Source organism: Nannospalax galili, unplaced genomic scaffold, assembly GCF_000622305.1.
Source record: "Nannospalax galili isolate Female #2095 unplaced genomic scaffold, S.galili_v1.0 scaffold589, whole genome shotgun sequence".
NCBI classification, from domain to species: domain Eukaryota; kingdom Metazoa; phylum Chordata; class Mammalia; order Rodentia; family Spalacidae; genus Nannospalax; species Nannospalax galili.
The window spans coordinates 5,709,310-5,721,404 of NW_008360324.1; the positions used below are offsets into that span (position 1 = coordinate 5,709,310).

Below are 12,095 nucleotides of genomic sequence, written 5' to 3' on the forward strand. Positions count from 1 at the left end.
TCTTGTTCAAGCCTAACAACCTGAGTTTGATCCCTGGAACCCACTGTGGAAGGAAAGAACCTATTTTCCAGTGTTCTCTCACCACACATGTGCTGTGTCACATGGGTGCCTGTACTCACATCACACACGCACACACAATGATAAAAAATGAAACAAAAATTTTTAATTAAAAAAAAAGGGACATCAAGATAGTTCAGTGGGTAAAGGCACTTGTTGCCAAATCCTGACACTGAGTTCAGTCACCAGAACTCACAGTGTAGAAGGAGAGAACTGTGACCTCCACATGAGTGTCCCGGCACATCCATACAACATACAACACGCATGTGCAAAAATAAATGTATAATAAATGTAATTTTAAATGTAATTTTAAACATTATAAAAGAAGGACAAACCAGTCTTGCTGTTTGTCAGGGCACCGCCTCACCTGGTACAGAGGTGAAGGAAGGGCTGCAGACGCTTTGTCTTTTCTGACATAAAGCACACACCCTCTTTAATTCACTATTCTTTCTGGAAATTTTACTGAGGTCTGGTGAGACCCCAAGACTGAGGAACTGGAGGAGTGGTAGGGCCCAAGAGGCCCTTGAGAGGACTCACTTGTGTGCACTGGAGGGGGGCCTGACCACTTGCTGTGTATGCAGATTGGCCCACCTGAGGAAGTCCCCACGTGGGCACCTACCTTGCAGGGAAGCTCTAAGGCCTGGTCAAGATTCACTTGTTCAAAGAGCAATCACAGCAGAGCCCTTTGGAGTTTGGGTGCTAGGGAGATGGCCCTGATCTAGGGCATAATTCACTCTCCTCCATCCTATTGGAGGACATCTATCACTATATGTGTGTGCACAAGTGCAGAGACATGCCCCGGGAAAGCTAAGTGGTACTCCATGCTTTTGCCCTCTGCAAGCAAGCAGCACTATTGGTCATTACGACTCTGTCTCGGTGACCCTGGCAGCCAACAAAGGCATTGTCAGGTGGGTGGGCAGCATGACGCTGCTGTGGCAACAATGTCAAGTTCCCCCTTGGGGACTGCAGGCTGGCCTGTCGGGTGCCACTCATTTCCAGCAGACACCACTATTTCATGACAGCCCTGAGATCTGAGTTGTCCTGGCTGCTGACGCCAGTTCTCACTCTCTGCCCACCATGGTTAACAGGTTGTAGCGGAGAAGGTGCACACGGACGCGGCAGCTTTTACTCCCTTCTTAACTGTAAATACACAGGAAGACCCTACTGCCTTTCCTCTATTTCTACCTAGAATTGGAACCTTAATGACGAGAAGGAAGAAGATGACTCCCCTGTGTCCAGGAAGAGTCTTTGTGTTAGGCATTGGTGACTCTTGAATCCATCCTGTCCATCAGCCAAGTGCAAACACAGTGTGATGGATAGCTTTAGTGTCAACTTGACACACCTGGGTTGAGGGAGCCACAATTAGGGAATTAACCTCCATTGGACTGGCCTGTGGCCATGTCTGTGGGGCATCTTCTTGATTGTTGAATGATGTGGGAGGGCCCAGCCCACTGCAGGTGGGTTTATGTTGCATAAGAATGCAAGCTGAGCACGGGCCAGGGGAGAAGTTAGTAAGCAGCGTTCCTCGATGACCTCCTGCCTCCAGGTTCCTGCCCTGAGTTCCTACCTTGGGCTTCCTGATGAACTGTGACCCGGGAGATGTAAGATAAGATAAATCCTTTCCTCCCCAAGTTAGTATTGGTCAGAGTATTTTGTCACAGCATTGGAGAAACAAACTAGGACACACGGTTACTGCACAAAGCCAGTGTATTAATTTTCTCATCACTGTAACAAAATACCTGACAGAAACAACTTAAGGAAGGAGAAGTTTGTTTTGGATCACAGCTTCAGGGGGTTTCAGGCTATCATCACAGGGAAGACATGTTAGCATAGCTCTTGTCTGTGGCAGAAGTATGTGGTAGTGGCTTGTTCACATGGCAGTGGACCAAGAAGCAGAGCGCTCAGGCTGAAACCAGGGGTGGGCATGACCTTCAAAGGCTAATTTCTCATGAGCACCTTCTAGCCAGGCTCCACCTTCTAAAGGCTCCACCATCTTCAAAATTATACCACAGACTGGGGACCAAGCATTCAAATCATGAACGTGTGGGAGACACTGAAGATTCAAACCATAACAACCAGCCAGGGTGAAGAGGTTTAAGGTTCCCACAACCAGGAATGATGATAAGTGCCACTGGTCTATGTGTTTTGTTTTTGTAGTATGGGGGATGGAACTCTCAGGTCCCCCACGTGCTAGGCAAGCACTTTACCACTGAGCCACATCCACAGCCCCCTATTGGACTTTTCAAATACAGAGAATGACTTATAAATCTCTAATTCTACTTTAGAAAGCTCTAAGTTGGGAACCAGAGATCATATTCGTTTTTATTCTATGTGCATGCCTGACCTGCGTGCATGCAAATGCACCATGTGCATGCGATGCCTACAGAAGCCAGAAGAGAGCATCAGATCTCCTGGAACTAGAATTATGAATAGTTGTTAGCTACCATGTGGAGGCTAGAAACCCAATCTGAGTTCTCTGCAAGAGCAGCCAGTGCTCTTAACTGCTGAGCCATGTCTCCAGCCCCCAAAGAGCATATTCAGCATGCTTGACCGGCATGGCCAAGTGATAATGTGGCTGAGTCCTTCAGGAATGGGGAGGGAGGGTCTTGGCATGGAAAAAGATAAGTATTGAGGATATTTTGGAATTCCAGGAATTCATTGTAGCATATCAGGGCAGGATTTGCTAGTGTCGTTAAGCTACAGAGGATAGACGGCCATTCATTTTGACCACATAGTGCAGGGCTGCACACTGGACGTTAGCCCATGCAAGTTTCAGAGCTCTATAAGAAGGAGAAGTTTGTTTTGGATCACAGCTTCAGGGGGTTTCAGGCTATCATCACAGGGAAGACATGTTAGCATAGCTCTTGTCTGTGGCAGAAGTATGTGGTAGTGGCTTGTTCACATGGCAGTGGACCAAGAAGCAGAGCGCTCAGGCTGAAACCAGGGGTGGGCATGACCTTCAAAGGCTAATTTCTCATGAGCACCTTCTAGCCAGGCTCCACCTTCTAAAGGCTCCACCATCTTCAAAATTATACCACAGACTGGGGACCAAGCATTCAAATCATGAACGTGTGGGAGACACTGAAGATTCAAACCATAACAACCAGCCAGGGTGAAGAGGTTTAAGGTTCCCACAACCAGGAATGATGATAAGTGCCACTGGTCTATGTGTTTTGTTTTTGTAGTATGGGGGATGGAACTCTCAGGTCCCCCACGTGCTAGGCAAGCACTTTACCACTGAGCCACATCCACAGCCCCCTATTGGACTTTTCAAATACAGAGAATGACTTATAAATCTCTAATTCTACTTTAGAAAGCTCTAAGTTGGGAACCAGAGATCATATTCGTTTTTATTCTATGTGCATGCCTGACCTGCGTGCATGCAAATGCACCATGTGCATGCGATGCCTACAGAAGCCAGAAGAGAGCATCAGATCTCCTGGAACTAGAATTATGAATAGTTGTTAGCTACCATGTGGAGGCTAGAAACCCAATCTGAGTTCTCTGCAAGAGCAGCCAGTGCTCTTAACTGCTGAGCCATGTCTCCAGCCCCCAAAGAGCATATTCAGCATGCTTGACCGGCATGGCCAAGTGATAATGTGGCTGAGTCCTTCAGGAATGGGGAGGGAGGGTCTTGGCATGGAAAAAGATAAGTATTGAGGATATTTTGGAATTCCAGGAATTCATTGTAGCATATCAGGGCAGGATTTGCTAGTGTCGTTAAGCTACAGAGGATAGACGGCCATTCATTTTGACCACATAGTGCAGGGCTGCACACTGGACGTTAGCCCATGCAAGTTTCAGAGCTCTATAATCAGAAAAAAAAAAAAAAAAAAAAAAAAAATCTACTTTTTTTTTTTTTAAGCTTGCCTAGGTAACACATACCAACCATAAGGCCCAGGCAGGAGCACTAAGCCAAGTCACCTCTCTACTTTGTGCCTGGGCCACCAAGGGGAAAAACCCCTGCCCCAAGGTTCATCCCATGGGCTCTCAGCTCTCTGTTGGCCTCTGGGGCACAAAGGGGATAATTTTGTGGAGGAAGGTTCAGGCAGGAGAGCTGGTCCTGCAGGCTGGGTGGAGCTTTGCTATTTTTTTTTTTGTTGTTGTTGTTGTTAGCTTAAGGAGACAGCCAGCCAGCACATGGCTGTCATTAAACTCAGCAAGACCCAGATAGCCAAATCGATAACCTCCCAATCTTGCTGAATGCTTGAAGAAGGGATGAGCTTAATGCCAATATTTTTGTGTCCAAATGACATTTATTTAATCTGGCTCCCATGGATTATTGAGTGGTGGTGCTGAGCCAGCTGGGGCAGAGCTGAAGCCCAGGGATGCCTGTTCACTGAGCTCTGTTCTGCTTTCTTCCTAAAAGCACCTACTCCCCTCTCCACATCATCCTCCTGTGTCCCTGGCTTTCAGCCTGGGTGATGCTCTTCTTTAGGGGCCTGCCTTTAGTTTGGGGACCCAGTATCTACACTGGCCCAGGAAAAACCTGGATGCCATTGTACCTACTCTATTTGTTTAATAGTGTATATTCATTGTACAATAAAAGAGAAGTTTGGGAGTGGAAAGATAGTTTAGTAGTTAACAGTACAGACTGCTCTTGCAGAGGACCCGAATTCACTTCCCAGCATCCATGTGGCAGCTAACAACCATCCATAACTTGAGTTCCAGGGAATCTGATGCCCTCTTCTGTCCTCTGTGGGCACAGCACACACATGGTACATGTATATACTCATATACTCTGTAGTGCACACAGTCTTTTATTGCATCCTCACAGATACGTATGATGGCTATTTTCCTCACTTTGCAGACGTCAAAATCAAGACAAGTTCAGAGATTGGCTGAGGCGCTCATAAAGACCAAGAACAGAGCAGGAAGTGAATCCAACTCTCCCAGTTCCAAAACCATCACACTGCTGCCCTCTGTGCTACATCCTAATGGTGCCATTTGGGCACACAAATCATGGAGATGTTTTAGGTCAGAAAGATCTTGAATAATGATTACAGGAGCATTTTGTAAGCTGTGAAGCTCAGTACAGAGAGAGGGCCTCTACCACCTCCAGTGCTCAGGGCTGGACAATGTAGTCCCCCATTGTGATGCTTAATTTTCATTGTCAATTTGACTGGATTTAGAATCACCATAGAGGGGCTGGAGAGATGACTCAGTGGTTAAGAACACTGACGGCTCTTGCCGAGGACCCAGGTTCAAATCCCAGTACCCACATGGCAGCTAATAACTATCCATAACTCCAGTTCCAGGGGAATTTGTTGTTCTCTTCTGGCCTCTGCAGGCATTGCCTGGCACAGATGCGTTTATATACATGCAGGCAATACACTCATGTGTAAAATAAAAACAGCAAATAAAAAAAACATTTAAGTCTTTAGAATCGCCATAGAAACACACCTCTGGGCATGTCTGTGAGGGTTAAACTGAGAAGACATGGCATTATTCCATGGCTTGGGGTCCTGGACCGAATTAAAAGGAGAAATTGAGCTGAACATCAGCATTCATCACTCTCTCCTTCATCACTGCACAGATGCAGTGTGACCAGCTGCCTCACACTCTGCCCTTCCTCCTTTAAGCTTCTTCTTGTCAGGTCACAAGAAAATAACTAGTCATCCATCTATTAGTGAAACCAGTCTCTTGCCTCTCCAGGTTGTGTGTGATGTGTAAATGGCAGGAATGCTTCGCTCTCAGATGATTAGCCGCCATGGCTTGTTGACTTTCCTGTGTAGTTCTGTCATCTCATCTAAATCCCTTCAGCCAGACTGTCCACTCTGACCATACTCCACACTATAGCCAGGGATTTCACAAAAGGCCACAGCTGAGCACCTCTCATTTGTGCCCAGACCTCAGGGACTCTCATCACTCCTGGATGGAAGTTTGTGCTCTTGATCTGGTTCATGAGGCTGTGCGAGGGGAGGAGGTCCTCTCTCCAAACACTCCTGCTCCACCCCCAGTGCTCAGCCACTCTCTTGCACTCTTGGCCAGGTTAACAATTCCTTTATTAGCCTCAAGGGTATCTTTGCTAAAGGACCTCTTCCTGGGCAAATTGGGGTCAATGCCTGTCCCCCATGGCCACCTGGAACCTGAGACTGTTTACCAGCACCAAGGTGTAGTCACGTGGCCTCTCCTGAGGCCCCACTAAAACTGTACTAGATCCTTGTGGGCACAGGGGCTGGGTGTTGTGTCCTCCACCCCTGTAGTAGATGATGGGTTTGTGTTATTTACCCCTGTAGTAGGGGCTGGGTATAAGTTTGTGTTCACTAAGTCTGCGAATGACTGGATATCTTATCTGCTGCCCCCAGTCTGGCAGCCTGGCCTGTTTGGCTACTGCACCTGAGCTGTTCTTTCTAGCCTTCACTGAGCAAAGACGGGAGGTCATTTGCTCACATTACAGGGGGGTTGGGAGAGCGATGGAGGGGTCCCAGAGTGATCTGAGCCACTCCCTCCCACAAAGTCACCATCCTGGTAACTCTAGCCCTGTCAATAGAAGATCCCAAAAGCCCCCTTTCCCACCTAGCTGGATCTGGCTTAGCTCATTTGACCAAGGTACTAACAAAGGAGTATTTGTGACCCACTACCCTATCAGTCCCCGGCAGGCAGCACACTGTCTTGGCAGGAACCAGTAGGTGTGACCACACCCTGGGAGCAGACACAGTAGCAAGTGGGGAGACATGATACGGCTACCTGGCCAATTCCTACAACCCATCGGACTCTCAACAGATGGGGAGGGGCTATAACCTGTCCCCAGCCTTAACCAATAGGTGACTAGACAGCTCTGGATAAATCTGGGGAGAATCTCAGGGACCCATAGTAGCTGGATCATTTAAAGAAAGTCACCCAAAACTCAGGATAAAGTCCTGGAGACTTTGGAAGCCAGCTGCTGTAGGGTGATGCTTTGGGGCAATTCTGTGTCCACCCACCACTTCCTTGTAGGAGGGAGACACAGTTGCATATGTGGAGGGGTTTGGAGCTGCTCCATCTCCACCTCTGACTGCCTCCAGACTCCAGCGCATGTTCATTGCATCCCTGTCTCCACCCTGGAGACAGGAGCAGTGGTGAGCCAGGACAAGGAAAACTCTGTTCTGTCCTCATCTGCATCTTGTCACTGTAATTGCAACAGCTTAGGAAATCCAAAGCCAGAACCCAACTGAGGTAACAGTGAACTCCAACAGCAAGGAGGCAGCAAGACCCACCGTGATGCTCCTGCCTCCCTCACTTGACCATCCTCAAAGACTTGTTTTCCAGGCTTTCTTGGAGGCTGTCTAGAGCTACCTGGAAGGATGCTACCTGGGCTGAGTGACGATACATGACCTTCACACTCCTAGAAGAGACAACGGGCTCAAAGGAACCTTCAGGAACATCAGAGAGATTGGGGCATGGCGGCACCTCCACTGACAGCCTTGCCATTTGTGGAAGACCAGCCACCAAAACGGAGAGATGGCTTCTCATACAGAAGGCTCAGGCCACTGGACTCGGCCCTGATCAAGCCAGTATCTGTCACCAAAGTGTGTGTGTGTCAGATTCCTCAGAACCTCACAGAGGGGAGAGAGATCCAGCCACCCTAGCAGATCTGGAACCCGAGCTATGGGAAAGAGATGAGGCTCCTACCATGGGGGACCATCTGATCTCTTGGTCCATCCCATCAACCACTACACAAAACAGGTCCCGATCATGGCTGGGGGAGAAAACACACAACTGAGAGACAGGCTGTTTGTGCTTTTGACACATTATCAGTTTTTATTTAAAAACATGCTAAAAACATGGTGTTGGGTAAAGTAGGACCAGGATGAAGGAAATGCAGACAAGGCATTGCAAGCAGAAAGTGCATTCAAAACCAATAAGCAAGCGTGCTCTCCAGGCAGAAGGCAGATGGAGGTCCAAAGGCCCCACTCCTCAAGAGTGCTCACTCAGGAAGGGGAGACCAGGACTGCCCCCACCACCACCATGGAGGAGAGAAGGGAAATGAGAGAACAGGAACATGAGAGGGGTCACCAGATGAAGGGGCTGAGGGGCAAAGAACAGATCCCAAGCACCTGGCACCCAGCTCTCATCCTGTGCCATGTCCCTGCTAGTTAGCACCTCTACCAGAGAGTGGCCAGGGGGCCGGAGAAGAAGGGACAATCAATTCCATCCACTTGAGCTGTTTGAAGGCTTGGCCACCCAATTCCATGTCAAACCAGAACATGCGCAAGGGGGACAGCTGAGGCGCAGGCCCAGGCTGGCAGGGAGACAGGGTGGCACCATTCCAGATCAGAGGGCGCAGAGGTACAAGGAGACTTGCACCCAGACACCTGTCAATCTCCTGAGAGCAGTTTCCACGCCCTGCCCACTGAGGCCCTCTGCTAGTCAGCTGTGGAGAAATGCCACATCTATGTTAGGAATTCCCTTGAAGTCACCTGCAAAGCCAAAAGGACTTTCTGAGTCAGGTCTGTAAGTTGCTTGTCTGGGACCCGGCAGAACTAGCTCTGACTTAGACAAAGTGTAAGGGAAGTCACACAGCAATTGTACCCAGTGAACACACAGCTGAGAGGCACTGACTACCTCTACCGGCATCACTTGGTGTGATCTTCCAGACCTGTGAACTGTCTCTGCTAACAGATAAGGTGAGGCTAGTGAGGATGGGGAACTTCAGCAAAGACTTGGAACCAGCACAACCCTTAAGCATTCTAGAAGCATGAGATGGTGGGGAGGTTGCGTGTCTCCCTATGTACAGGTTTTTGCTGTTGATGCTGACAAAAGTTAAAGATTGCATTGATAGGTATCAACAAACCCATCCCACCCCATCCACAGAAATGCGTGTAACAGGTCCCACATTTGTTTGCTGAGTGTCTTCTGGGTCTGCCTACATTCTGCATCTTGGAGGTCCAGGGGGTGGGTGTGGGGGTGGTTGTCATTCCTCCAATAATTCCATCTCAAGGAACTGGCTGCTTTTCTGCCCCACTTGCTGACACCATCCTATCCTCCTCTCTCACCCCCCAAACTTGAATCCTGGATACAGTGCAAGCTCCACACTCCTGGTCCTGCCTCGTCTGTTACTTAAGGTGGTCAGAGGGGCTACAAGTTGTCTGGGCAGCACAACCAGCTCTGGTAGTGGACAGAAAACGGAGGTCAGAGAAGAGCTGGGAGACTTGGCAGGAGTCAAAGGGCATGAAGAAAGCTACTACCACGCGAAGCCCTGTGGGTGACGCACACTGGATCCCAGGGAGCTACTGAGCCGGTCCCACAGACCCTTGGCTTTACTTTACTACAGAACATTAGCCAAGCATGGCAGACTTGTTGCTATAGCTGAAAACTGTTGCTATAGCTGCCTATCATTTCTGGTATCCAGCTCTGGGTGTTCACAATGTGGGCTGCTTTCTGGCTATACTGTTGTGGCAAGGTGAGCCTGACTTCACAGGTTTTCTGTATCTCATCTCTTTGGAATTATATGGGATGTGATACCATTAGGGACAGCAATGGATCCTAAGAAGGACGGAGGGTCCTGGGGCCCACATGGCCCTTTCTCTTCCTCCCAGCAGGACAGTCAACAGCTGAGTGAGTCTGGTGGGAACAGTCATGGGTGCTAGTTCCTCCCCCGCTGGTATTCATGCAGCCTCTACCACCCTCTGAGCAGCTGAACATGGCTGCATCCCCTGCCCTGAGCAGGGTGAACGTGAGCAGGGTCTGAACCAGAGGTATCTGTCTACATGTCTGCATCAGGAATGTGTGAGCGTGACCAGGGCTTTGGAGCCCACATGGGTGCAGAATGCCCATGGGGTGGTAGGGAAGTCACCAAGCCAACAGAGGACGGAGGAGGAGGAAGTGGTACAGACTGCTCTGGCCACACCTCTAACAAAGCACTTCTCCTACCCCTAAGCATCCCCTACTGCTATGGCCTTCCTGGTTTAGGCACCAACCTATCACCCCTGAGCAGGATGGCCCATCATGCTGGCATCACCCTCTGCATTCGACCTGCCTCTTCCAGCCCCTCTCCATGATCGCTAGGCCTGGAAGGGCCCCACATCCTGGCTGCACCCTCCTCCCTAGAGTTGAGTTGTGGAGAAAGCCTGCTGCTTCTCACCCTTCAGCCTCACAGGTGTTGCACAGTGCTATGCCCCGACTGAAAGCAGATAGAGGTCTTCTCTCCCTACCTATCCCCACCCATAGGAAAAGGAAACTCAAACTGATAAGGAAATCAACACAATAAAAAGTTATAAATCAGAAAGCTAACCCTAAACTTATCTGAGAGATAATATTCCTGAATAATCGTAATCAGAATAAAATAAAAAAGTTACACTGTAAGTATAAAAAGCCTGGGCAGGGTGCTCCAGTGGCCTGGTGGTGCCAGACTGCACTCCTGCTGGCTCTTCGGCTGGGCAGCCACGGACGGCAGTGGCCTCAGTGGGGCAGACTCCACCCCACGCAAGGACAAGTGTCAGTATGAGGAAGGGCAGAGGCAGAAACCCTTCAGTGCAAGAGCTTCCTCCTTGATACTCTGCCCACCCTGGCGTCTTTGGCAAATAGGCAGGTGCAGAAATCCAGGCGCCTGAGCCCCAAGGTCTCTGCATGATGCTCCTCCCTGACTCCCCCAAGAGGTCCAAAACCAAGGTGGCTGGCAGGCTGGCAGGTGGGGCAGGGTGGCAGTAGGAGAGCATGGCAGGTGACACAAGGTTCAGATGCCCTCCTCTGGCACGCAGTGTCCAGGTGGGGCCAGGTGCTGCCAGTAGCTCAGGCATCATACTTTTTACCCGTCCGGTGGATGTGCTGGAACAGAGTCATGGAAAAAGCCATGCCTAAGATCTGAAAGATAAGGAGAGAATTTTAAATCAAAGTTGTGGTCTGGGGTCAGACCCCTGCTTCAAGAGCTCGAGACTGCCCCAGGGCACCTAATATGAAAGTGGATATAACCCAGTGTGCTGGGAAGATGAGTCAGGGCACAGAAAACACGACCCAGGAGACCACCCTGAACACTCAGCTTGGAGCTGCACACAGGTGGACATTAGCTCAGTGCCCTAGAGCCATGTGTGCAGAAAGCCAAGGATTCCCAAAGCTGCTCATGTGTTGAGACTTCAGAGACCTGGGGACAGGGCAGAGTGCACACAGGACCTGACCCTGAGTGGTGCTAAGAAGAAGCAAGGTAGGAGAGGAAAGAGAAACAGGAGGTGGAAGGGGTCACTGAAACTTAGGCCAACACATTTTTGTTTGGATCTAGGATGTTGTGCTGGATACCTTTAGTGTCAACTTGACACCCCTGGGTTGAGGGAGCCTCAATTGGGGAATTTCCTCTATTGGACTGGCCTGTGGCCATGTCTGAGGGGCATCTTCTTGATGAGTGATGTGGGAGGACTCAGCCCACTGTGGGTGGTGCCACCCCTGGGCAGGTGGGCCTGTGTTGCATAAGAAAGCAGGCTGAGCAGGGACCAGGGGAGCAAGCCAGTAAGCAGCGTTCCTCCATGGCCTGTGCTCCAGCTCCTGCTTCCAGGTTCCTGCCCTGAGTTCCTACCTCGGGCTCCCTGATGAGCTGCGACCTGGGAGTTGTAAGTTGAATAAACCCTTTCCTCCCCAAGTTGGTAGTGCTCAGAGTATTTTGTCACAGCAATGAAAAACAAACTAAGACAGAAATTGGTACCACAGAGTGGAATATTGCTGTGACAGACCTGACCTTGGTGTTTTTGGAAGGACTGTGGAAGTATTTGGAACTTTGGGCTGGAAAAGTCATTGCGTGCTCAGAGTTTGTTGCAGTGGAGCTTGGAACAGTTATGCTGAAAGAGTTGTAGACGATGGAGGCCTGGCTTGTGAAGCTTCAAAGGGAAGCGGAGACTATCAGGGATGTTCATGTGAGATTTTGGATTGAGAATCTGTGGGTTCTGGTCAGCTGGGGAAATCAGCTGTGATTAAGAAGAGACCAGAACCTAAAGCAAAACCTTTGCTTTACTGGGACAATTGATGCTGGTTAGCTGGGGCTGAAAAATCAGCTGTAAGTAAAGAGACCAGCATCACTGAGGTAAAATCTTCTGGGAGGTATTTCCTCAGGGTCAGCACACAGAGGGGAC

General features: G+C 49.5%; 1 protein-coding gene across 6 annotated transcripts in view; it reads right to left on the minus strand.

The window, feature by feature from the left end:
• Positions 1-7,773: 7,773 nt before the first annotated feature.
• The window catches only part of Tspan9 (tetraspanin 9), a 225,283-nt gene continuing 220,961 nt past the window's right edge, over positions 7,774-12,095 (minus strand). For all 6 annotated transcript variants that reach the window (XM_008825480.3, XM_029559782.1, XM_008825482.3 and 3 more), the window contains one exon: positions 7,774-10,842. In XM_008825480.3, the coding sequence (XP_008823702.1) occupies positions 10,771-10,842 (72 nt within the window). In that variant the 3' untranslated portion in view covers positions 7,774-10,770. The remainder of the gene's footprint in view (positions 10,843-12,095) is intronic.